The sequence below is a fragment of the Loxodonta africana genome, chromosome 1 (assembly GCF_030014295.1).
Source record: "Loxodonta africana isolate mLoxAfr1 chromosome 1, mLoxAfr1.hap2, whole genome shotgun sequence".
Lineage (NCBI taxonomy): Eukaryota > Metazoa > Chordata > Mammalia > Proboscidea > Elephantidae > Loxodonta > Loxodonta africana.
Genome location: NC_087342.1, coordinates 26287873 through 26313661, shown reverse-complemented (window position 1 = coordinate 26313661; position 25789 = coordinate 26287873). Strand labels below are relative to the sequence as shown.

Below are 25789 nucleotides of genomic sequence, written 5' to 3'. Positions count from 1 at the left end.
CATACCTGAAAATACTGAAGAAAAGACTGGAACTCCATGTTTTACAAAGTATATGTTTTGTTATTTTATTATTTTAAGGGCCATCCTTTTTTTCTTTTCTTACTATGTACTATTTGGATAATTTTAAAATTACTAATTTTTAAAAATTATTCATAATCCCACCATCCTGACTTAAGTCTTCTTAGCATTTCGGGATATTTCCTTTTAGTAATTTTTTCTACACTTCCATAGACACACACCCTGGCACTTTTCATGTGTATTTTTATACAATAATTTGGGATTATCAGATGTACTATTTTAATATTCTTTCATCTTTTTAATGTTATAATGGTTAGAAATGTAAGACAAGCTAAATATCTAAAAACAAGAGATTGGTAAAGCCTCACCCTGAGCAGACAGTGAATTAGAACCACCATCATCCAGCCCAGGTAGGAGAAACACCATGGTGTTTCTTTGATACAACTTTATTAAAAGTGCACCATCTGATTAAGGATAACTTTTCTATGGGGCGATGGGGTGGGTTGTAGTAAAACCTTTCTTCCCAATGTTGGAGCAGCTAGCCCTTTGCATTGTTCCAGGAGTCAAATAAAGATGCAACATCTAGGGAAAGTCACTGCCAAGCCCTAGTGGGACACAGAAAAGACCAAGACATGGTTTAGTTTGGAAACTCAACTTTGAACAATAGTTCATTCAACTCATCAAACTTCCGTGAGTCTTGTTGAAGTGAAGCCAACCAATGGAAATCATGTCTTGGATTATCTTACTCTTGTTATACCAAACCTATTATGCCTAAGAAGCATAATAAGTCCTAATTAACGGGAAAAGGCATGGAAGTTTTAGCCTTAGTATTGTGAAAATAGCTTCCTTTAGCCAGGTGTAAGAGGAATGTGTAGTGACATCAGAGGAGAAAATACTGAGAAAGATCTTCTCCCTCTGCTTAAGCAGCTTGATTTATTATTTAAGGAGAGCCCACCTGGGAGTACAGAAAAAGCAGTGAAGTGACAACAGTGAATTAGATTGGCAAGAGATCCTTTGACCTAGCTTCTCCTTAACCCTGATAATCTGGGGCTACTGCTGCACACATGCCTTCCCTACTTCCTGCCTACCAAGTGAGATAGCATCAGTGGTTGTACCTCATCTGCCTGATGAATCCAGGTAGGAAAGCGTAAGAGAAGACTGCTCTGCTTTGATTAGCTCACATAAGCCCTACTTTACTATTTCTCTTCTGGTGTCAAAGCCTGTGATGCGGAGAGGTGAACAATTTGGAGAGCCAGCAAAGCAAGCGTTCACCAACTATCATGCATTTTAAGATTTATAGATAAAGTACTCGGAATAATTACATCTCTTGCTAAAGCAACAATTAATGTGAAATTCAGGTCTCCTACACCGAAGTACTTTATCAGCAAATCGGAAAGTGGAAAGTTACTGAAGAGGTATTATTCTGCAAACCTTCCAAGTCCAAGGCAAAAGCCTTGTCTGTTAGTGGTGTGTGATCTGTCCCTTCTGGTAATTATAATGGCCATTTATTTGATGTTTAACGCTTTACAAGGTTTCTTCATACAAGTTACGTATTATTATTCTCTAGTTTATTGATGAGAAAAATCAATAATAGGGAAGCACGCTCTCAGGGAACTTACCTAATGCCCTAGATGTCAAGCCATAAGAGCAAGCTTGCTCCAAGCCTAGACACTCTTGAGGCTGTTTTGACACATGGAGACTGAGGGAGGTGTGTGTGGAGAGAGGTCACTTTCCCTCAGCTCAGGCTGGATCACCATAAAACTCAGGTTGGAAAGCACCACAGCTGCCTTAGTGGAGGCTCAGCCCTCTCCCCTGGCTACAGTAAATCTTCCTGCAGCCCACCATGTTGTAATTCACCATCATCAGTCCCTGGGTAGGACTCCAACTGTGGCTTCAGGGGATTTAGAGGCGTCAGTACAGGGCATGAGAAAGGGAAAATCAAAATTGAAAGTTAAAGGCTGGCTGGAATGGGTTTCAAAGCTAGATTCAAACTTTTAAAGGCAACATTTCTGGGCCTTTGATTTTATGCTCTCGCCATTCATTCTTCAAGGAAATGGAATTTATGAATAGAAAAACCAAGAGCATACTTTTCTACTGACATGAAACTGCGAGGAATTTTCATTTGTGGGTTTCTAATTGTTGACAAATAGGCAATCCTCCCACCCTCCCTTAATTCTCTGCAGCTCATTGCCTTGTGGCCAGTTCTTTTAATCTGAGGCAGAATATGTATCCGGCAGTCATCTGCTCTTGGCCAGAGAGAACTGCTCCTTCCATTAAATAGTGAGACATTGAGGGAAGCGTATCAGAAAGAAGAGGCAGCCACAGGGAATTGCAAACTGCAAACTTGACACAGCTAAATAGGGGGAAGAAAAGAAAAGAATGAAAATATCAGAAATACATATATATATTTTTTTTTTCCTGGCAGGCCTTCAGCTCCAAAACGGGGCTAATTCTACCTTTTGAAAAGAAGATAATTTTCATGTTTCTTTTTTCGAGAACATATAATTGAAGTTATTTTCCCTCTGAGAGGAGGAACGTCTTGTACATCGTTACAAATGGACAAGAGAAAAATGAGCAGCTCTGGTACTCAGAGCCATAGCGTGTTCATTATCATGTAATCTTTCTGAATATCTTGGCGTCTTTTCCAGGTGTTTTATCTGTCTGGAGGGTTGCTTTGCTGGTAAAGGTGGGACTTGTACTAAGTTCGAGTTATCTAGCACTAAGTAGCTGGGAAATAAACAGCCCATAAGGACTCAAGGGAGAATAATGACCTATATCGAGGCCAGTATGAAGAAGCTGAAATGACGGCCAGGTAATGGGTAGCCATGTTGTAAATTGGCTCCTTAGGAAGTGTATTTAAATATTTAAATGTGATAGCTAAGATTCAAGGTAGTGGGTGACCCGGATTCCTCCACCTCTCCTCCAGAGTCTTTGATGTTTTTGCCTAGTACAGGCTGTTTACCCTGCTTCCTGTATTCTTGAGGAGTGCCAATGGGATCCTGCCTTCTCCATCCAAGGGGGCTGATGGTAGGGCAGGTTGATTAACCTTCATATGTTCTTGGTTCTATGCCCCATTGTAGTGAAAGTTCAGTAGGCTGCAGACACCCTGTGACCTACCCACTGCTTACTCAGATGAAGAATGCTGAATGAAGTTCTGGATTGTTTCGGGGGATGCTGACAAGCGGCTTAAGTACGTCTGTAAGTGGAAACCTCTGTCATAATGAGGTTTCCACTTACTCAGTGTGTGTCTGTTTTTATAAACTACAAAGTACCTGTAAATGTGAATATCTGTGATTTCACCATACACATCCGCAATGCTATGCGCCTTGCGTATAATGGGCACAAAAAACCCGAGAGAATAAAATCAAAGGAGCCTTTGAAAAAAATTTACACATGAAGACACCAAGGCCCAGGGAATGAAAATTACAAGACAAGTTAAAGGCAGAACTAAGATTGTTGTTGTAGTTGTCGTTAGCTGTTGCCAAGTTGGCCCTCAACTCATGGCGACCCCACGCATGATGTGATTGGACTGTTGTGACCCACAGGGTTTTCACTTACTGATTTTCAGAAGCAGATCACCAGGCCTTTCTTCCTAGTCTGTCTTAGTCTGGAAGCTCAGCTGAAGCCTGTTCAACTGCAAGATTAGACAGATTCTAAATAGTCAAGCCTTCTGTACTATGAGTTCCTGTGTAAGAATGTAACAAGTGCTTCAAAATACCGTAAAGTGTTACAGAAATGTGAAGGACACTGATATTTGGGTTATTCTTAAACTGGCAGAGTTTCCTTGCTCACCAAGGATTCTACCCAAATGTGTTTTGTGTACGAAAAGCAGTCCTTGTTATTGCATTGTCCCACCCATAACTTTTATCAGGGACCTAGATCCCATTAACCTGTTACGTCCATATTAAGCCTTCCTGGAAATAACAATCTCCTGCGCCTCTAGCAAGAAAAGAGCAATGGCAGGAAAGAGCCAGGTGCGGTTACTTGGACATTTTCTATTTCCTGACACTTTTTCAGTTATATTTTTCATATCTGAGAAAACATCTTTATTATAAAAAAAGGAAAATACATAAACATATAAATGGAAACAACATAAAACAACCCACGTACCCATCACTTTCAACCTTAACCTTTGAGCATACTTCATATTTCATTCTAATTAGTATTCCTCCTTTAAGAGTTTGAGGCAGTGGATGGCTCTCCTTCTTGTTGTAACTCAGGACCCAGGCTCCTTCCACCTTGTGCCTCACAGGCTACGTATAACAACAAGAGAAGATGGGAGATATAGTCTAACTGTATGCCCAGAAGGAAGAGAGAACAGTTTTCTGTCTCCACCACAGAATTAGGGTCCTTTTTACACACATTATCCTTTAAATTGCTCAGAAATGATGTCAGGTGGCTATTTTTAAGGCGTCATTGGCCTGGGTGTCTGAAGATGTTTGCACATTTGCATGTTTCAGAAGCTTGTCTTTGATAAAGTTAGCCATGCCCTTAAAATCCACGAATGATTCTCTGTTGTCTAAAAAACCGTATCCTGGCACTGACTTCAACTCACCTCTCTAGCCTCATCTTAGCTCTAAAACCCATTGCCATTGAGTCGATTCCAATTCATGGTGACCCCATGTGTGTAGAAAAGAACTGCTCCACAGGGTTTTCAAGGCTGTGAGCTTTCTACAGCACATTACAGGTCTTTCTCCCAAGATCCTTTTCAGTGGGTGTGAACCACCAGCCTTTCAGTTAGTAGTCAAGCACTTAACTGTTTGTACCACTCAGGGACTCCTAAGTCTATTCCTCCTCTATTTCTTACCATTTTTTGCTGAAAAACATGTTCTTTTATATATACTGCTCTTAAAAGGTCCTTCTTCCTTCCTTCTATCTTTCTTTCTTTTGTCCTTTCTTTTTTTGTTTAGTATCTGGTGAAATCCAATTTATCCTTCAAGATCTAACTAAGATGTCATCTCATGTCCAGCAGGCTCCTCCCATCTCAGGGCACTGGATTCATATCTGTGGTTTAGTTTTTATTTTTTATTGTAATGATCTGTTTTCTTGTCAGTTTCATCCTACACTGTGAGTTGTTGCAGGCAGGAACCCTGAATAATTTGACTTTATAATTACAGTGCTTGCTACCTGACAGCCCCGCCAGAAAAGTAGATTCCTACTGTTACAAACATGGATTTCTAAAGCCTGTTAGATGACTCCTCTACATAAGGCAAGTGAATAAAGTGATGCATCTAAGGTCAGACACTGAACAAGTAATAACATTTTTTAAAACCTAGGTCTCCTAATCTCCAGTACTTCTTCCTCTGCAATGCAAAACACGACTTCTTCCGGCTGATTGCCTTTGTTGATGTCTAGGTTGGATTTAAAGGACCATGGTGTTTTCTGCTTTTCAGGGTGGACACCCAGGGTCTATGGGGCCTCCAGCTGCCCCCTCCTCGTTCCGTCCGGAAGATGAGCTCGAGCACCTGACCAAGAAGATGCTGTATGACATGGAGAATCCGCCTGCTGATGAATACTTTGGTGAGTGGGGTCCAGAGCTGACTGCTGAATGCTATGTCCTGTTCTGACTTCCTTACATAGGAATTTGGAGTATTATCAGCCCCGCTGGTAAAGTACATGAGTCCTGATGCATGGGAGTTGGTATGCATACGCCCCCAACTGAGCAATTCTGAGATTATCATAAATGTGGTATCTGCTTAGCTTGTATAAACATCTCAGTGGTAATGTGGTAAAAATTTGACTTAAATTATTAATTTTTTTGGCAATTAATTAGCTTCCCATCAGGCAGAAATAGGGTTTCTTGTGCATTCAGGTTTCTCATTGGCTTGAAGATTCATGCACAAAACGTAGAATTGGTCATTGGTTAAACTCCACACTTGCAATCCTTTCCCCATCCAAGTTCCAGGACAGGATGTTCCCTAGGTATGTTTTATTTTGTTTTGTTTTGTTTTAACTTTTTCCCTCGCCAAACCAGTGAACAGTTGTGAACCAGTAATCCATTCAGTCCATTGTTGTTGGTTCTGACTCCTAACTACCCAATGTACAACAGAGTGAGACACTGCCCGGTTGTGTAGCACAAATTTATGAATTGTCTGCTATTTGTGAGCTGCTGTGGACACAACATAAGAAATATATACACTAAAAGTGTGTCATACTCTTGTTGTTACAGCGGAGGCTGGTTTATATTGGAATCTAAGTTAAACCCATAGGGTCGCTATGAGTCAGAATCGACTCGACGACAATGGGTTTTAAGATAAACCTTAAAAAAAAATCATGTTAGAAATGAGAACTAAGGACTCAGTATTAAGGAACAAGCAAAATGAGAAGTGAACATACCAAGTATATATGCTTCAGATGTCGTCACGATAAAATGCATAGCAATAAAGAAAATTGAATAGAATTATGTAATGGATATATGTTGAGCACTCTGAAAAGCAGACATAAATTAAATGGTATCTTTGTCTTCAAGAACTATTCTAGTTCAATTACTTGCTGACTTAAAAAACTGGGATGAATTACTCTCTCTAAATCTTCATTTTTGTTTTGTTTTATCTATAATATATAAATAATAACACTGTTATTTTGAGTATTGAATGAAATATTTATACAAATCACTTAGGCTAGTTCTTGGCATGTATAATATGATCAATAATCAAAGTTCTCCCTTCCTGTTTTGGGCTTACAGTTTATTTAAGAAAACAAGATATGCCCATATAAAAATCTATTGACAATACCCGATAGAAGTTCCTGGCAACAATAAAACAGATGTCACCAATCAGTATAAAATCATTGCCAAATGAATGTTACTAACCATGAGAGAGAATCTGGAATAATAGCTAACTTTTGTTGAGTGTTCGTAATATGCCAGTCACCAGTTTGTGTCCTTTACATGAATTAACTCCTTTACAGGAAAACGTAACCCTGTGAAGTAGATGCTATTATTAATTTCCAGGTTAGGAAACAGAGGCACGAGACTGTTAAGTAATTGGCTTCACATCAACAGCTAATATGTTCAGGACTAGGATTAGAATCCAGGCTCTTGCTCTATGCATTGAAACACCACACTATAGAAGATAAGGAAAACTTACCAGGCTGGATATTTAGCAAAAGCTTTATGGAGGAGATCAGCTTTGGACAAATGAAAAATAAGAGATGGGTATTCTCTTCTAACCAGACAGAATAAGCAATATAATGAGTGCAAGCCTGAGTTATTCAAGAAAAACGTACTTAGTCCAGAAAAATCCACCAAGTGCCTGTTAAGTGCAGGCTCTCTTGGAAGGCATTTTGGGGGAATATGGAGGTAGGCAGGCATGGGCTTGCCTTTAAAGGTGTTTGTCGTCTCATATATGTACACGGTTATGGTGTTTTATCATAACACAAGATAAAAAGTTACAAGCAGCTTAACAGAGGCTCAGCCAGTGTTCTTCGAGGATTCAGAAAAAGAGAGGCAAGGATAAAAAAGTGTTTATGGAGTAGTTAGACTTTGAGTAAGGCTTTAAAATTATACTAATTGAAATTTAGAAGTGGGAAGATAGTAGAAGAGTGAGGTTATTTCTGATGAGGGTAATTTTGACATAACACTGAATAAACCAGTTGGATTGGAGCGCCCATGTTGGAAGTAGCAAATATTGGGAGGTAAGATTGGAGAAGTAGGTGGGACCAATCTAAAGAGGGCTTTTAATGCCTGGCTAAGGGCTGGGTCTACCACCAATATGTCAGTTTGTGATGCTGTGGTGGCCTATATGTTTCTAGAGGCCAGAAGCTACTCCACCAATATTTCACACACCAGCAGAATCACCCATGGTGGACAGGTTTCAGAAGAGCTTCCAGACTAAGACAGATTGGAAGAAGGGTCTGGCAGTCTAGTTCCAAAAATTATCCAATGAAAACCCAACATACATGTAACAAAAATATAACAACAGGATATTGTCCAATATAGTGCTGGAAAATGAGCCCTTCAGGTTGAAAGACGCTCAAAATATGACTGGGAAAGAAGCCTTCTCAAAGTAGAGTGGACCTTAATGATGGGGGTAGATAAAGCTTCAGGACCTTCATTTGCTTGTGTAGCATGACTCAAAATGAGTATGGAATGTACAAAGTATGAATCAAGGAAAACTAAAGTCATCAAAAATGAAATGGAACACTAAAAAAAAGACATCTTGTTTGGTAAGGTAGAGAATTAGTGAAAATGAGAGAAGCCTTCAATGAGATGGATTGATGCAGTAGCCACAACAATGGTTTTGAACATAGCAACGATCATGTGTATGGCACAGAACCAGGCAATGTTTCGTTGTTATACATAACATCACCATGAGCTGGAACCAACTAACAGCAACAACAACAATGGGTAGGGACTTTACCTTTCATAATGAGTCAGCACACCTTGAGATTAAATGCCATGGGAACTGTTGGATGGGTAAGGGTTAAGAATGTGGGTTCAGGGGCCAGAATGACTTGGTGTGAATGCCAGCACTACCTTTTACAGGCTAGGTAGTAGCAATATGCAAAGTAATAATTAACAGAACTGCCATTTACTGCTTTACCAAACTAAACCAAACCCGTTGCTGTCGAGTCAATTCCAACACCTAGCAACCCTATAGGAAAGAACAGAAGTGCCCCAGAATAGAAGTGTCCCACAGGGTTTCTAAGGAGCAGCTGGTGGATTCAAACTGCTGACCTTTTGGTTAGCATCCAAATGCTTAACCATTGTGCCACCAGGGCTCCATTTACTGCCCTGCTCCTGAAATATTTCCTGAGCACCTGCTCTATGCCTGCAACTCTGCTGGGTGCTAGAGACACCCAGATGCAGAGACTCTGCTCTCACAGAGCTCACAGCTTCCTGAGAAGGACAGGGGAGAGGCAGACGGGTTAGGGATTTTAGTAAGGATATCTGCAGTGGGCTGAGTGTGACCGATACGCTATGTGAGCACAGAAGACTGAGCCCATAAGTCTGCCTGAAGGAAGGCTACACAGACGTGTGTTTGCATCAGGAGGGCCTGACCCAAGGGAGGTGGTACGAGTCCTCACTTGCTCTCTGTCAGAATTTTACCATAAGTCCATTCTAGACCAGAAATAGTGTTGACAAGCACTACCCCAAATGAACTCTTGTTTCTACTGCCATCTCCAGCCCCACCTGAACCCCATTGCCTACTCCCGTCCTCCATCACTTTGCTTATTTAACGCTGGAGTTTTCATTCAAACCAGTTGAGTTGCTGAAGGTAATTAAGTGTTGTTTCAGAGGTCTCCTGCTGGACTACAAGCTGCACAGGGAGTGAGCAGGGACTAAATATAAATAAATGGTGTCACAGAATAGGTTCTCCTGCAGTCATATTGCTTTCATCCCATGCTGCCTCCTATTTTCTTTTTCCTTAAGTGGAATAATTCATGAATGAATTGATTCTTCTTTTGGAGCCTGTCATCATTTTTAACATCTTTTTTTTTTATCATTAAGGAATAACTATAATTATGGTGCATGTAAACATATTGAGAAAGGGTATCAAAAGATCAACTCACAGTTTACTTATCAATTACAAAGGAAACAGGATACCTTTATACTGGAGAGGTCTGTTGAACACCATTGTTATCCAATTAATGAAGTTTCGCATCTGCAACAATGGCATGACCACGATGTGCCAACTGATGACGTAGTAGGAAATACCTAATGTCACCTATGTTCTAGTCAAATGTTTAACCTCAGTCCAGCCATGAGGAATTAGACAAACCCTGATGACAGGACATTCCTCAAGACAACTGACCTGTATTCTTCAAAATTGCCAATGACATAAGAAAAGTTAGATTAAAGGTGATTGAAATGACGTGTCATTCAAATGCTAGACATGAGCCTTGACTGGATTCTCAATCCAAAAAAAAACTGTAAAGGATTTGGGGGAAAAGTTAGAGAAATTTGAGTGTGAACTATACATTAGATAATAAAATAGAACAGTGTTAATTTATTGAATATGGTAATGGTATTCTTTTTTTTTTTTTTATTCTGGCTGTGCAGGAAAATGTTCTTGTTTTTAGGAGTTACCTGACATAACGAAGTGTTTAGGATGAAGTATCATATCTACAACTTACTTTGAGATATGTATACGTATATACTTCTTTATGTATACGCATAAATGTATGAGTAGGAGGGCAACATTACTTCAGGTTAAAACAGCTAGAGATGCTGTAACTGCCCAGGACACCCCCCTTCTCCAAAAAAAGTGCTGAAGCTTGTCATAGATAAATTATCTTAAGACTCCTTGGGTGGGAGAAATGGAGTAACATTCCTGCACCTAATAAACTTGACCATTTTAAGGACTACAGCACCAAAAGAAACAAGCAAACCCGTTTCCATCAAGGTGATTCAGACTCCTAGTGTCCCTATAGGACAGAGTAGAACTGCCCCATAGGATTTCCAAGGCTATAATCTTTACAGAAAGAGACTGCCACGGCTTTCTTCCACAGAGGGGCCAGTGGGTTGGAACCTCCAAACTTTCGATTAGCAGCTGAGTGCTTTAATGACTTCACACCAGGGCTCCTCTAATGACTGCAGTTGGTGAAATTTCCCTTTGTTGTATATCTGTTTCATTATTTTCTACCAGACATATATCCTTTCTGTGTCTTGAGATGATGACCAGGGTGATGGTGCTAACAATAGCTGATATTTACCTAACGTTCTACAAGTTTACAAAGCCCACTCACAACCATGATCTCCCTGGCAGATCTGGGGATGACATCTTGTCTCCTTTTTCAGATGAGAAAGCAGATTCAGAGAGGCTCAACCAGCTGCTTAAAGTCACATAGCAAGTTTCAGAATGTGGATTGACTCTTCCAGTTGCAAGCCTGTTCTGATTCATTACATTACAGGAAGGCATATGCTGTTTCTGCAGATTGTCAATAGTTAGCTGTTCCCATCTCATGTCACCCTCTCCTTTCTGAAGTCATGATCTTCAAGTGAGAGATGGAAGGACCACCAGTGTCAGGGCTACAAGTGACACTAAGCATAGGCTTTTGCCATGGCTCAGCTACATACTTCAGGAAGATAGTACACTAATACCTCCCTATCAACCATATTATAGCTACCTTTTAATGCTTCTGCCAATGTAGGGGAAGGGAGACAAGTTGCTGGTAGCCACAGCTCATCCTGTTTTCTTAAGTCAGTTGTTGATAAAACATTACAAGCAGAAACGCTTAAATGAATCTTAGATGGGTATCTTTTTTTAAATTGACTTCTTCTAAAAAGATGCCAATTTTGGTGTTCCCATACCCTCTCTCTTCCATCTTCATCAAAAATTGTAGCTTTGCGTTACAGTTTTCAGTAGATGTTACAACAGTTGGGTAAGTCCATATCATTGAAGGGCAGATAAAATCTCTTAGCTGTGAACATTTTCCAGCTGCTTGAACTTAAGTTTTGGCTATAACAGATTCCTTGACCATCTCCAAGTGTCTTTCCCTCTGCAGTGGTGTCCTTGAGTGGACTTCTGAACACTACCTGCTGGGGGCAGAGAAGAAACATAAAAGTTGAAGAAAACCAAAAAAACAAACCAGTTGCCATCGAGTCGATTCCGACTCATAGTGACCTATAGGACAGAATAGAACTGCCCTATAGAGTTTCCAAGGAGCACCTGGTGGATTCGAACTGCTGACCGTTTGGTCAGCAGCTATAACTCTTAACCACTGTACCACCAGGGTTTCCAGAAGTTGAAGGGAGGAGAAACTTCTTGTCTAATTCTATTAACCAGGCAGTGAATGTTTAGCTCACATCATGTGCAATAAGGAAACATACCTTGGTTCAAATGCTTGCCTCTTGGAGCAATCTGTTTCCTTGGACAACTAGAAAAATGTGTTTATAACAGAGGAGATAGACACATAGCAGGAATAAGAGGTGATGAACTGTAAGTTATAATTTAGGGTAAATTTCAGAACTTAAAAATAGAGGAAGAATTTTAAAATTAGCTGTTAAGCGAATGGAGGACGAGGGTATAATTGCTAGAAAGTTGGGGGACTCTATAGGACTGGTCACTGGCTGTGTAGGTTCTATGTAGGTTTTAGAAAATTTGGAGGGGAAAATATAAAGGAAAGTTGAATTTATTTCTAGATAACCTGAAGACATCTCTGAAATTTTCTAAGAGTTTTCCATGTTGGCTGGTGCCCAGAGCCTCTAAATTGTGTACTTTTGTTCATTTTTGTTAATAGTTTATTTTATTTTGTGTTGTTGAGAATATACACAGCAGAACGTACACCAATTCAAAAATTTCCACATGTACAATTTAGTGACATTGGTTACATTCTTCAAGTTGTGTAACCATTCTCACCTTTCCCAAGTTGTTCCTCCCCCATTGACATAAATACAAACTCACCACCCTTTAAGCTTCCTATCTAATGTTTCCTATTGCTGTTGTCAGCTTGATCCCATACAGTTTTTAGAAGAGCACAGTGCTCAAAGCAGACATTCTTTACTAATTAAGCTAAACTATTGTTTGGTTTTAGAAAGACTTCAGGGTATATTTTTGGTTTAAGGTTTAAAGATTATCTCAGGACAGTAGTTTTGGGGGGTCATCCTAGCCTCTGTGGCTCTGGAAAGCTGGAATCGGTGGGAATTTTAAATTCTGTTCTACATTTTATCCCTTTTGATCATGATTCTTCTGTAGAATCTTTGATCAAAATGTTCAGTAATGGTAGTCAGGCACCATCTAGATCTTCTGGTCTCATGGAAAAGGAGGCTGCTTAGGAACAACCACCAAACACTTAATGGGTTTTGATTTCTTGGTTTGGAGGTTTAGGATCAGAGTTTCATGGGCCATACCAGTTAATTGGCCTAATAGCCTGTTTAGTGCTTCTGTTCTATCTAGTAGTTTGTTGTGTAGTGCCTGAGGTCTTAAAAGCTTGCAGGTGGCCATTCAAGTACAACAATTAGTCTCTATTCACATGGAGCAATGGAAGAAAAAGAGTTAGGAATAGGTGGAAGAAATGAAATGTGTGGCTAATTGCCTCCATGAAAAACTGCCTCCATTTCCATCAGACTAGAAGAACTGGATGGAGCCTGGCTACCATTACTGAACATTTTGGTCAAAGATTCTTTTTTTCATTTTGAAAGAGGAAGCGTGTTTATATGTGAGATATTCCACATCTGCATGTCTGTGACCATCACCATGACATGAGTCTCTTCAAATAATAGTGTCCTGAATGATGACAACACTACTGAAATAGAGCATCCCTGGAAATGAAAGGTGCCATGTATCTGAGGATGGGATGAAAATATCTTCCAGCATATTTTTAAGCTGGAGGTGTAATTATCTTGGCATTGTTTTATATGATATACCTTCTTTAAAAAAAAAAAAAAAGATTAAAACTGTGAGTCTTAAAATTGTTCAGTGAGCTCTCTGAAGACGCACTGTAAATTCTCGTCACAGAACTTGGAATTTATCTGAGAGAATTTTCTCTTCCCCTCTGGGTATCATTGTTAGTGAAGGATATGGAGAATTGTTGCATAAAGCCAGGTGTTTGTTCTAGTGCAGGTAGGCTTTACTCCTGCAAAGGACAGTTGAGCAGAGATCAAAGATATATGAGGTATTAGGCACTTGACACTTGTTGGGCTTTGAAAGAATGAAGCCATGAGTGGGAATTTGCTGTGATTACTTTATTGATAATACCAACCCACCATGCTTGGTGCTATGTATCTTCTCAACTGAGATAAAAAATGGGTGTCCAATGAATGTCCATGAATAGAAGCAGAGTGTCCAGAACAATGGAGTGATAGTAGTAAGCATATCCAGAAGACTTTGACTAAGATGCTTAGGAAACGGGAAACCATAATTTGAGTTATAATGGAAGGGGTGGAGAAGAGAATACCTAGGGTCCTGATTGGAAGACTGCCATACGGAGAAGGGATTAGGCCTAATCTTTGTTGGTCCAAAGTTAGCAACAAAGGCGAGTGATTGGAAGCTGTTAGATTTTCATTCAGTGTAATGAAATAACTTTTTTAAAAGACAGAAGGAAGTCCTTGGAAGAGTCTAGGCCATTTCTCAGGAAAGATGGTGATAGGCATTCAAGCACTTGGTAGAAGATTAGATTAGATTTTTCAAGCACTGTCCAGCTCTGATATTCAGTGACTTTAAGCATCTAAACTTGCCTGGGAATCAGCCTTTTGTATCCAGTGTCTAGTTCTACCCCCTGGTTCTACCACCTGTCTCAGTTTGTTACATCGTGGTAGCTTACATGTCACTACAGTGCTGCAAGCTATGCCACCACTATTTCAAATACCAATGGGTTCACCTATGGTGGACAGGTTTCAGCAGAGCTTCCAAACTAAGACAGACTATGAAGAAAGGCCTAGTGATCTACTTCTGAAAACTAGTCAATAAAAACTCTGTGGATCACAGAATATTGTCTAAGACAGCAACTCACTTATTTTGGACATGCTATCAGTGTGAGATTGATCACTGGAGAAGGACATCATGAATGGTAAAGCGGAGAGCCAGTGAAGGCAAGGGAAACCCTCAAGTAGATGGATTGAAGGCAAGGGAAACCCTCAGGTAGATGGATTGACAGAATGCCTGCAACAGTAAACTCAAACTTAACAGTGACCCTGAAGATGCAGTAGGACCAGGCAATGATTTGTTAGGTTTTACATGAGGCTGCCATGAGTTAGAACCAACACGACCATGACAGCAATAAACAACAACAGCAAATCTTCTGATTATCACTACTTGATTACAACTAATGTTTTTATAACACTTTGTAAAACACTTTTATAACTGTTCGTTATTTGAGCTAGATAGCAAAACACATAGCATGCTATTTCCATTTAACCGTTTAGCATAGAGGAAACTTATGAATCTGAATAATTAAGGGATCTCCCCCTCCTCAGGGCCCTCCACCATCCCTACAAGTCATAGAACCAATAAGTAACAGACCTGCATTGGGGGCCAGGCCTACTGAGTCCAGATCCTGTTCTCTTTCCACCCCCGTCACTCTGATAGCACCACTCTCCTGGCTTGTTCATGGACCATAGAGACCAGTTAACATACCCTGTGTCTTAAAACAATCTGAATCCTTTGAAAAGTACTGAGAGAGTGTCAACTGAGAGGTGCTAAGTAATTTATATTTCTTTTTTTTTAATTTATTTATTTGGTTTGTTTCTGACAAGAAAATGGTTTCCAAAGCACACCTGTCAATTATAAACTGGGAAATGACTCCAGGTGGGTAGTTGACTTTAGTGAAGATAGAACCTGAGGCCTTAAAGATCTTGTTTGCATCAAAATGATGTAATTAAAAAACCCAAAACCACAATGGAAGAAAATTAGCAAACGAGTGGTTCAGAGAAAATGCTTTATTGATTAGGGGGAAAAAAATGGGTTTTTTCGCTTTTCTGCTTTCCTCCAGCCTATTGTATAAAGCATCCGTGAGTGGAGTCTTAATTCCCAAGACAGTTTCTTACCTCCTCAATGTCCTCTGTTCTACCATATTTTTTTCAAGTAATATGCCCACGCGTGTAACATGCGATAATGATGAAATTAAGTAAAATAGTTCTGCCATAGTACGGTTGGCAAAAAAAACGTATAATGCATGCATTATCTGCTTGAAAATATGGTAATCTAATTGGGTCAGATGGTGAGGACATCCCATTGGAAGAAATGTCATTTCCCCAAGTTTATGTGTGTCGCCCATAGCAACTGGCTGTGAAAGGCCCTCTTCTTAAAATAGGCCCCTTTCAAGACTGTTAAAAACCACCCAGGATTGGAGTTTCATATTCTTGATACAAAGAGCAGGCACCCACCCATTTTGTTGCATTTGGGTCACTATTTATCAGAAGAAAGAAAAGAAATGTAGAGAAAAGGCTCCTACTTCGTAATAAAACCTTTATCTAATAAGTGTGAAAACCAAAAACCCATTGCTTTTGAGTAGATTCCAATTCATAGCAACCCTACAGGACAGAGCAGAACTGCCCCCATAGGGTTTCCAAGGAGTGGCTGGTGGATTTGAACTCCCAACCTTTTGGTTAGCAGCTGAGCTCTTAACCACTGCGCCACTAGGGCTCCAGTAACCGTGGAACCACACTTAAAAATCTGGGAGAGACAGAACTGGTGCCATTGTGTATGGCTGAAGGGTGGAAAAAAAAAGTCTTAGAACGTAGCTTGCTTATGGCTGTGTACCGAGACTTGGCTAGACCTGAGGCCTGAACCTACAAGTGCTAAATATGCCTTTTCTGATCTTCACATATAAACACAGGTAGTTGTGAACTGTCCTTTTCCTCCAAACCACCCTCCTTCCCTGTACAACTTGCTCTAAAACACACAGATAATCATCTCCTTCTAGCCTTTGAAGTAACTAAGATTGTCAGAGGCATAATTAATTGACTGTCACCAAAGCCATTGTTTGAACATCTGTGGAGTTCTACTTGGTAGGCATCTGTTTTTGTACTTTTAATTGAATGAATTCATTCATCCACAAATATTTATTGAGTGCCTACTATACACCAATCATGATAGTGTGTACTATGCAAGACAATAAAAATGAGGTGATGTAATGCCCTAAAGAGAAGGCATTCATTAAATCCTTTTGGACCTGAGGCTTTGACAGAGAACAGATTCCACAACTGGAAAATCTAGGCTTTTTTATCCAGGTTCAGGATTTCTTGCCAATGCGTACCAGCTGACCTATACACATAAAGCGGCAAAGGAGTCCACATAGGGGGACACCCATTACTGGGGAGTGAAATGGAGTGGCAAGGCACTGTCCGTGCTTAGAGTCCCAGCAGAGACAGCTGAATCCTTTTAAAGAAAAACAAAGATAACCAAGGCAAAGCAATTGGGAAGTTATGGAAGCAGTTTCAAGTTCATGACCTGATCCCAATTCTCTTCCCAACCTTGACTCTGACGGTGGTCACGTTGCACTGAATTCTCTCCACTTTTCATTACAGCACTGTCTAGCTCTGATCACAGCCCCCACGTGGTTCTACAACCATCAGACCTTCACTTTATAGGAGTCCTAGGCCCTACTTGGCAGTGAGCATCACTTGTTGAAATTCAACAAGACAGAACAGAGAAACTGTACAGCAGTGTCTTGCTAAAGGAGGCTTAGAGGATGCAGTAGGCAGGAGGGGATGGAAAACAGTTCTTATCCTCCCCTGACCCCACAGTTCTCTCCTGTTCAGCCTTGAGATCATGGCAAAGCTGGAGGGGCACTTTTAGAAATCATCTAGTCTGAGGGCTCTCTATTCTTCAGTCATTTGAAGGTAGTGTTATCATTTTTATCAGTGGTTAAAGTGCTTGGCGGCTAACCAAAAGTTTGGTGGTTTGAATTCACCAGCCGCTCTGCAGGTGGAAGATGTGACAGTCTGCTCCCGTAAAGATTACAGTCTTGAAAACCCTATGGGGCAATTCTACTCTATCCTGTAGGGTCACTATGAGTCAGAATTGACTTGGTGGCAGTGGTTTTGGTTGGTTATCATTTTTACCATATCCATAAATTCTCCATACTAATATTTACCTAACATTTTTATTTAAATCAGTTAACTTTTTAACCTACTGTATCTTCATAATCTGATTTTATGGGTTAAAGCACTAGTTGCTTTTTTCCCATAAAAGACGTTAAACTAAATACTGTATTTAAATTTAGAATGTTCATCAATGAATCATTTGATATTCAGAATATTGAGAAATGTGGATTATGATTCACAAACAGAATAAATTGATGGGACACCATGGTGAAAGGGTGGCTTCAAGGTAACACATCAAGTTTTATAAAATAAAGGGACTTTTTTTTTTTTTTTTTGAAGACAGGTTATCATATTATCATGAAAGGCGGTGCAGTGGTGTAAACAGCCAGACATCAGGCATTCAGAGGCCACATTCTGGGTCTGACACTTACCCGCTGACTCACTGTGATGTCTTGGGCCAGCCGCTTCTCCATGGCCTCATCTGATGCTCTTGGGATCACCATGAGTCAAAACTGACTAGATGGCAACTAGATTGGTGTTTGTTAGTTTTACATCTCATATTGAGACTAGACTGCCTGTGTGATCTACAGGGATCCTTTGGTGTTTTAATTTCTTTGCCTCAAACACATTTCACATACGGTCCTCTATTAACCATGAAAATGTAGGTGTATAGGAAAAATGGCTGTACCAGATAAAGCTGTAGTATTACATGTGTCAGAGTTCCAGGGAAGAATTGGAAAAAGAAACTCAAGAATTATATTCCCCACTTCATTTTAGACTCTGCTTGGTACTATGCCCTACTTCCTGAGTTTTATGACATGGTTTGCTACATTTACAGTAGCTTTGAGTGCCAGTTAATAAAAATAAAATAGGATTGTACAATATGGCGAATACAGTGTGCTAGGGTTAGATACCATAGCATCACTCTATTTAAGCATTTTTTTGGGTCAATAATATTGTTCACTAATGGTACTTGGCATACATAAGTGATACTAATATTGGTAACCATTAATGTGATAATGGTCTTCAGTATAGGTAATATAGCACTGTCATAAAAATGGATAATTCATATTTTGTTAGATGGCAGAGTGGAACAAGCACTGGAATTAGAGTCATTGAAGTCAGGAAATCCAAGTTCAAGCCCTATATCCTCTCTTTGTGACATGGGTGGCATTTGACATCTAGGATGTGCTTTAAAAGATTTTGTTATATATTGTGGAGAGCCATTCTTTTAGAAGTTTTAAGATTAGAGGTAAGAGAATGAAGCAAACTCATAATTTAGATTTTCTCAATTAAATTACCTGGTCTTTTGGATCTTTTATGTAACTTCTTAGCCTTTGTGAGTCTCCATTATTTCACCTATTAAAAGAATCATTATCCATCCCTATTTTATATGCTTATTGTGGGGATCAAGTTAAATAAATAGATGTATAAATGCTTTCTGAATCATACCATAGGACAAAAAAATTTAAGAAATACTGGTATGGCTTCCCACTGCAGTGTCTGGCTTGATTTATGCCATTTATGATTAGTGTATAGTAATGATCTCATTAACTTTTCAGTGGTAGCATTTGTTTCCATTTGAATTAACACTTCAGGTTTATTTATGGTGTTCTCTTGTTATTGGAATATCATTGTGGTTGTTATCTGCCGTGGAGTCACTTCTGACTCATAGTAACCCTATGTACAACAGAATGAAGCACTCTCTCCTGATAATATTTCCAAAGTACATGGGACACAGTCTCACCATCTTTGCATCTAAAGAGCATTCTGGCTGTACATCTTCCAGGATAGATTTCTTCATTCTTCTGGCAGTCCATGGTATATTCAATATTCTTCACCAACACCATAGTTCAAATGCATCAATTCTTCGGTCTTCCTTATTCATTGTTCAGCTTTCCCATGCATATGAGGTGATTGAAAAGACCATGGCCTGAGTCAGGAGCACCTTAGTCCTCAAGGTGGTATCTTTGCATTTTAACACTTTCAAGTGTTAAATCATGAGAGGATACAAAAAATATTTTTTAACCATTGTGTGTGAGAAAGCAACACACCAAGGGATGCCACAATGTTCTCATTTGCTGACCAAACTACTCTTGCTTTTTTAATGTGGAAGGCACTGGAACTAATTGAAAAGAAACAAAAATGAATTTTGACTCAGATTGTACGGGATGAATCATAACCCACTTTCTCGTCCGAGATGTGAAGAAAAATAAAGAAAACCAGCCACCACACCACTTTACTGTCAGTGTCAGCATAATCAATATAGGACATTAGTCGGTAGCACAAAGTGTATTACTACCAGGCTGAGAATTACATATAGTAAAAAACTTGATTTTCTCCTTGTCTACAGTCTGCTGAAATACTAGTCTGGCTTTTTTCTTTTTCTGCTGGGCTAAAAACCATTCCAATCAAGAGTTTTGACCCATCAGCCATTGTCACCTGAATTCTTCAAAAATGTACCTGCCTAAGCTTACCTTGGGCTGGCCCAAGATGTCACAGTTGATCAGATCTCTGTTGAATAGTCAGAGGCCAGTCACACTGGGCAAGCTTGAACTCCATCAGGTCCCAGAGTCAGTTTGTCAGGTTGGAGGAAGCAGAGAGACAGCAAAGCCACAGTAACCTGGTCAAGGTGCAGTGGCTGGTTCCCTGAACTTAACTTGGGTTATTGAGGTATCTAAAGAAAAGGAAGACTGTGTCCTACTGGGTTCCAGGGTCCAGATGTAATCTACTTGGCTTGCGAATGTAGTTAAAAAAAAAAAAGACTATAAATTTTGAACAAGAAGAGAGGCACCGTAACCTACCCTCTGCCATATCCTCCAATTACTAAGTCAGATGAATTTCTTTCTAATTCTTGTCACTGTTGTGTTTTATTCATAATTCTTAATGGCCTTTCTCATATATATGTATACATATCATATATTACATGTATACATATCAGTTTATATGTCTTTCTCCTACTTCACTGTAAGGTCACTGAGAAGAGAGCACACCTGTGCATAGAGATCACTCTAGATGATTTTTAAATCCCTCTGTGCCGTTCCATAAAGACCATTGGTTGCAAAAAGTTTTCTCTAGTGTGATTTGATGCTAAAACGTCCCACTTAATGGTTCTTTTTAAAATAAGACTAGCATAAATTGGGCACTTACTGTGTACTATTTGTTTTGTGTGCACTGCTCAAAAATCTTAACTCTAACTCTGTTAAGCATGCACCATTATTTTGTAGAATGAAGAAATTGAAGCAGAGAGAAGTTAAGCAACTTACCTAGTAAATATTGGAGTTACAAATTTGAACCCCAGAGCCTGGCTCTTATCCCCCTGCGTAGACTGTTCCTATAACAATAGCTTGCAAAAGGTGAGTTAACAGGCCTGGCACAAGGCTGGGCCCACAGGGTCTATGCTTATCATGTGGCTTTTTGCCAAACCCCATTCCCCTTCTCCCACTGCTTCTCCTGGGAGGTGTTTTCAAGCATGATTTGACGTCCTCTGATTTGCAAGACCCACCACTGACTAGACAGCGGTAGAAACCCAGGCGTGCCATTGCTCTGTTTATGCTGCACCAGATGCCCATAGAGACACTGGCTTGGCTCCCCAGCAAGGGTAATAGTGCCTAGCTGGGCCACTTACTCCAGATGATACAAGACCAGTGCTGAATGTAATACTGTTTTTCTTAACAGCACTCGCAATATACATCTCTATTCCTCTGTTTCCTCTTGGGCTTGAATCCTGGCTTCTTGTGACTATAGCAATATCTATGTCCAGACCCCCCACCAACAACTTTGCTCCGATCCAGTGCTGCCTTCTTTCACATACGGAAATAGCTACTTTTAGTCCTAGCGATTCATCCACAGTGGCATCTTCTGGTCTAGTAAACCTGAGAAAAAGCCAGGTCCATTCTCACTGCCTACATGGAAACGAGAGCATGCAAGAAGGAGGAAAATCTCTTGAAAATAAGATCATCCTATTGACATGTCATCAGGCGGAGGAGTTCAATGCAATAGCTCCTAATTGGCTCGCTCAGTCGGAAGTTGATGCTATTTTAGGCCATCAGCACGAGTGTCAATGTATCTGTGAATTTTGGCATTTTATTTCATTAAGGTGGTTCAGGAAGCCAGACACTGATGAACTGATTCTTCGACTTAGTTCCCACTCCTAATTTTGGATGTGTGGTGTCTTCAGGCAGCTGTTGTGACGCCCTGTTTCTAAAGAAAAAATTTTTTGTGCGTCTAAAGCAATCCTGGGAACAGTCTATTCCACATCCTACTTGCCTGGAGCGTCCTGGGCAATGCATCTCTGGTCACAGGTGGCATGGAGTTACTGTCACTTCTGGTTCTCCTCTGACAGATCAAGGAAATACAACTCAGGTGTGTGCAGCTAGTTGCCATCCCAAATCTGTTCTAAATATAGCAGCATTCTCATTGCTGCATTCAGCTCAGGTGGGCTTCTATTTAGACATTACCGAAGAAGACACCTATGGAAGGAATGGCCTCAGCTTTGCAGTCACTTTCAAGGTCAAGAGATTTCCTAGACAGGCCACAAGATTTGTTTGGGTAAGGCTAGGAGAATTTTAAAGCTTATGTTGTTTGTCAGGATTTCAGATCTGATTTTATTTGTCAATGTGCTTTAGGTGTAGAAGGATAAAGTTTTCTAGATGGGAAATCTGTGCTGTTTGTTCCCTCATTTGTTCATTCAGTGGTTGTTGAAGGCCTACTCTGTGCCAACACTGTGCTGGTCATTTCCGTTAAAGGTTAATCTACAAAGTGGGGACAGAAGTATTTACAGATTACAACATGGTAAATGTATTACTGGAGTTTGGTGAAAAGTTTTGTGGGAGGAGAGAAGTTAGAATGGCTTACTGTGGTTGGAAAAATGGGAGAAGATGTTTTAGTGTAGTGGGGATGATGTTTGGACTGAATGCTAATGGGATTTTCCAGTTAAACCATGAGTGAAAGGCATTTCAGGCAAACAATTTAGTAGGAAGAAAGATCTAGAGACCAAAGAGAGAATGGCAGAAAAAATGGGGTAAGACTAGAATAGGGTAAAAGATCTAGAAAGATCTAGAGACCAAAGAGAGAATGGCAGAAAAAATGGGGTAAGACTAGAATAGGGTAAAAAATAAAAGAAAAAGAAAAAATGGGGTAAGACTAGAATAGGGTGAAAAAAAAAAGGGTAAAAAAAAAATAGGGTACAGGAGGGAAAATGAGCCTAAAAGATGGTCAGTGAACAGATAAAAGGGGATGTTGTTTTCTACTAGAGTCAGTCTGCCCTGAAGACCCTAAGGAGCCATGCAGGGTTTACTACAAAGGAATGGCATGGTGATCTGATAGATATCGATTAAAGATGACTCTAGGTACCATGATGGGTGAAATGTTGAACTAGGAAACTGGTGATAGGTCTGGATCTAAGGCAGTCTTGTGGCCATTAGGGAAGGCGGTGGGGTGGCCATAGGGAGGGAAAGTAAGAGGAATGAGTTGATGCATATTTCCGGGTCTCTATCTTGGATGAATGGGATATCATTAACTGAAGTGAGAAAACAGAAGTTCCATAGTGATGATGCTATCATTCCCCAGAAATCTTCCCTTTTGGAAACAATTCAGTTCCATTCATCAAGTATTTATGGAGCACGTACTATGTGCAGGCACTGTTATAGGCACTGGGACACCAACAGTGCATACAACACACAAAATATCTCCCTCTGTGGCTTACATTCTAGTGATGAGAGAAAGACAACCCGTAAATAAGTAAAACATATAGTATGTCAGATGGTGCCAAATCCTACACAGAAAAATTAAGCTGGAGAATGGGGGGATAGTGAATGTTGGGGTGATGGTACGGGTAGAAATGACTTGGTAAATAATGTGGCAGATATAATTGTGAGGTTCCTTTTGTTGGTAAAATCTGGCGAGCCTAATTTTGTTTCCTTTTCCTTTTTTGTTTTAAAAATTATTATTTCTCTTAAACAAAGAAAATAAAGATCAATAGCAACATAAACATTTACAAACATAGATGTATACCCAATAATTTGTATTGCCAACATAACACGTGCCAGGAAAAACGAAAGAAAACAGCAGCTATAAAAGAAAATATATTAAGCGGGGGGGGGGGGGGGTAGTGGGCGGCCTTCCTAAGACACTAATCCTTGAAATTCGAAGCGCTGGAAGGCTTTAATTAGAAAGTCATGGAAAGGACAGTGAAAATCAGTATGAGAACAGGGTAGTCATAAGATTCCTAATGCTAGGGGACCTTAGATTTAATCCAAATCCCTTTTTTTAAACAAAGAAGACTCGGGCCTAGCAAGGAAGTAGCTTATTCAACGATACCCAGGCAGATCCAGAATTCAGGTTTTCTGGCATCCCATCTAGGGATCTTACCCTTATTCAATATAGAAAACAAGCAAAAGGCCTGGGTTTGAATTCCCACTTAGCCACAGTGACCTTGAGCCAGTTTCACCTCTCTTTGCACTACTTTGCCTACCTACAAAATGGGATGATTATAATAGTATTTGCAGTTGGGTTGTTGGAGGATGAAATAAGTTAATAATACATGCAAGTACTTAGAACAGTGCCTGACTCAAAGTTAGTGTTCAGTAAATATTCATTGCATTTATATGTCAGGAAAAAAGGGGGTTAGAGCAGTATGGTGTAGGTTACATCAGATTCGATATGTTTGAGTTGACGCTAGAATCCAGTCTCTGATGGTAACCACACTAAGATGTTCCGCAGTTTTCAGCTAAGATGTTAAAATGTCAACTGGTAGTTACTTTGGCATCACTGAATAAATAGAAAACATTAAAATAGCTTTCACAATCATTCCATTCATACACGTTCTAGAAAATTCTGTCTAGATCTGAATTAGCCGAGATCCTAGAACCAGAAGTGGAACCTTAAGCTTTAAAGACAGGGACATATTTTGTTCCTTGATTCATATCTAGCACAGGTTGGCTTCATAATCCTTGACATCCATTTATTGAGTGCTGACTATGTGCCAGGCACCATGCTGAATGCTTTACAAAAGCAGATTGATTCAATAAATAATTACTTGATTAATTAATTTTCACAGCAGATGGGCATTGGTATCTGAATTTTACAGGTGAAAAAACTGAGACCTAGGGCAGGCAGTTCAGTAGCTTAGTTCATCTAAGTCCAAGATCACATAGATAACAAGAGGCAGAGCCTGAATTTTCACAAACCAAGGTTCTGTTCCTGTTTGCTCAGCAAATGTCTGTTTTTAATTATGATACTTTTCTAAACAAGCTACTATCCTGCAATTAATCTGTATTTTCCAATAGACTGTCCTTTCTGTGCCATAAAATCATAACTTACCAGGGCTGGAAGGACACTGAGTTTCCTGGTTCTTAACTTGGAGACTAAGAATCATCTGGGGGAACGTTATCAGTACACAGACCTGCACACCTACACACACCTTTCTTATACATACACTCTGATTCTGATATGATCCTAGATGCCCTCCCATTGAGAAACTAATATTACTCTGAGAAAATTTAACTGATAAAGTCTGGTATATTCCCCAGGTGTGATGGAAGATGGAAAAAAAAAAATGTTTAGAATTACTGATTTAGTACAATCTTCTCATCTCACAGATGTGGAAACAGAGGACCAGAGAGGCAATAATTTACCTATGATTCCAGCTAATTTATGACATATCTAAATTTAGAACCTGGGTCTTCTGACTTTCAGTGTTAGGTTGTGGGATGCTTCTTAAAGGTTCTATAGGAATACAAGACAATAGAAAAGGAATGATTAATTTCCTTAGGATTCCATAATGAACCAGTGGGTCAAGACAAGATAAGTTCATGATATTATGCTGCTCTGTATCTATTCACATGGTTCCAGTTAAGTTATAACTCATCAATATGGAATGTACTTTTTCATAATAGTAGGTTTGTGGGTTGCATAGCTTTTTTGTGTCTGTTTTCAATTTCTGTTCCTTTGATATCCGAACAAATAGGAGAGGTGGTGAAACTCAGCAGAATTATCTCCTAGATATAGTATGATCTCTTTTCTCTAGTGAGTGGGGACGTCTAATAATGACACACTAGACTGAGCCAGAGATCACATGATAGAATTTTGCAAGACCAACAACTTATTCATTGCAAATAACTTTTTTTCAACAACATAAACGGTGACTATACACTTGGACCTTGCTGGATGGAATACACAGGAATCAAATCGACTACATCTGTGGAAAGAAACAATGGAAAAGCTCAATGTCATCAGTCAGAACAAGGCCAGGGTTCGATTGCAGAACAGACCATCAGTTGCTCATAAGCAAGTTCAAGTTGGAGCTGAAGAAAACTAAAACAAGTCCACAGGAGCCAAAAT

General features: G+C 39.8%; 1 protein-coding gene across 30 annotated transcripts in view; it reads left to right on the top strand.

Annotated features, from left to right (window-relative positions):
- The window catches only part of LPP (LIM domain containing preferred translocation partner in lipoma), a 761291-nt gene that overhangs the window by 579771 nt on the left and 155731 nt on the right, over window positions 1-25789 (top strand). For all 30 annotated transcript variants that reach the window (XM_023551613.2, XM_023551608.2, XM_023551599.2 and 27 more), the window contains one exon: window positions 5412-5538. In XM_023551613.2, the coding sequence (XP_023407381.1) occupies window positions 5412-5538 (127 nt within the window). The remainder of the gene's footprint in view (window positions 1-5411; window positions 5539-25789) is intronic.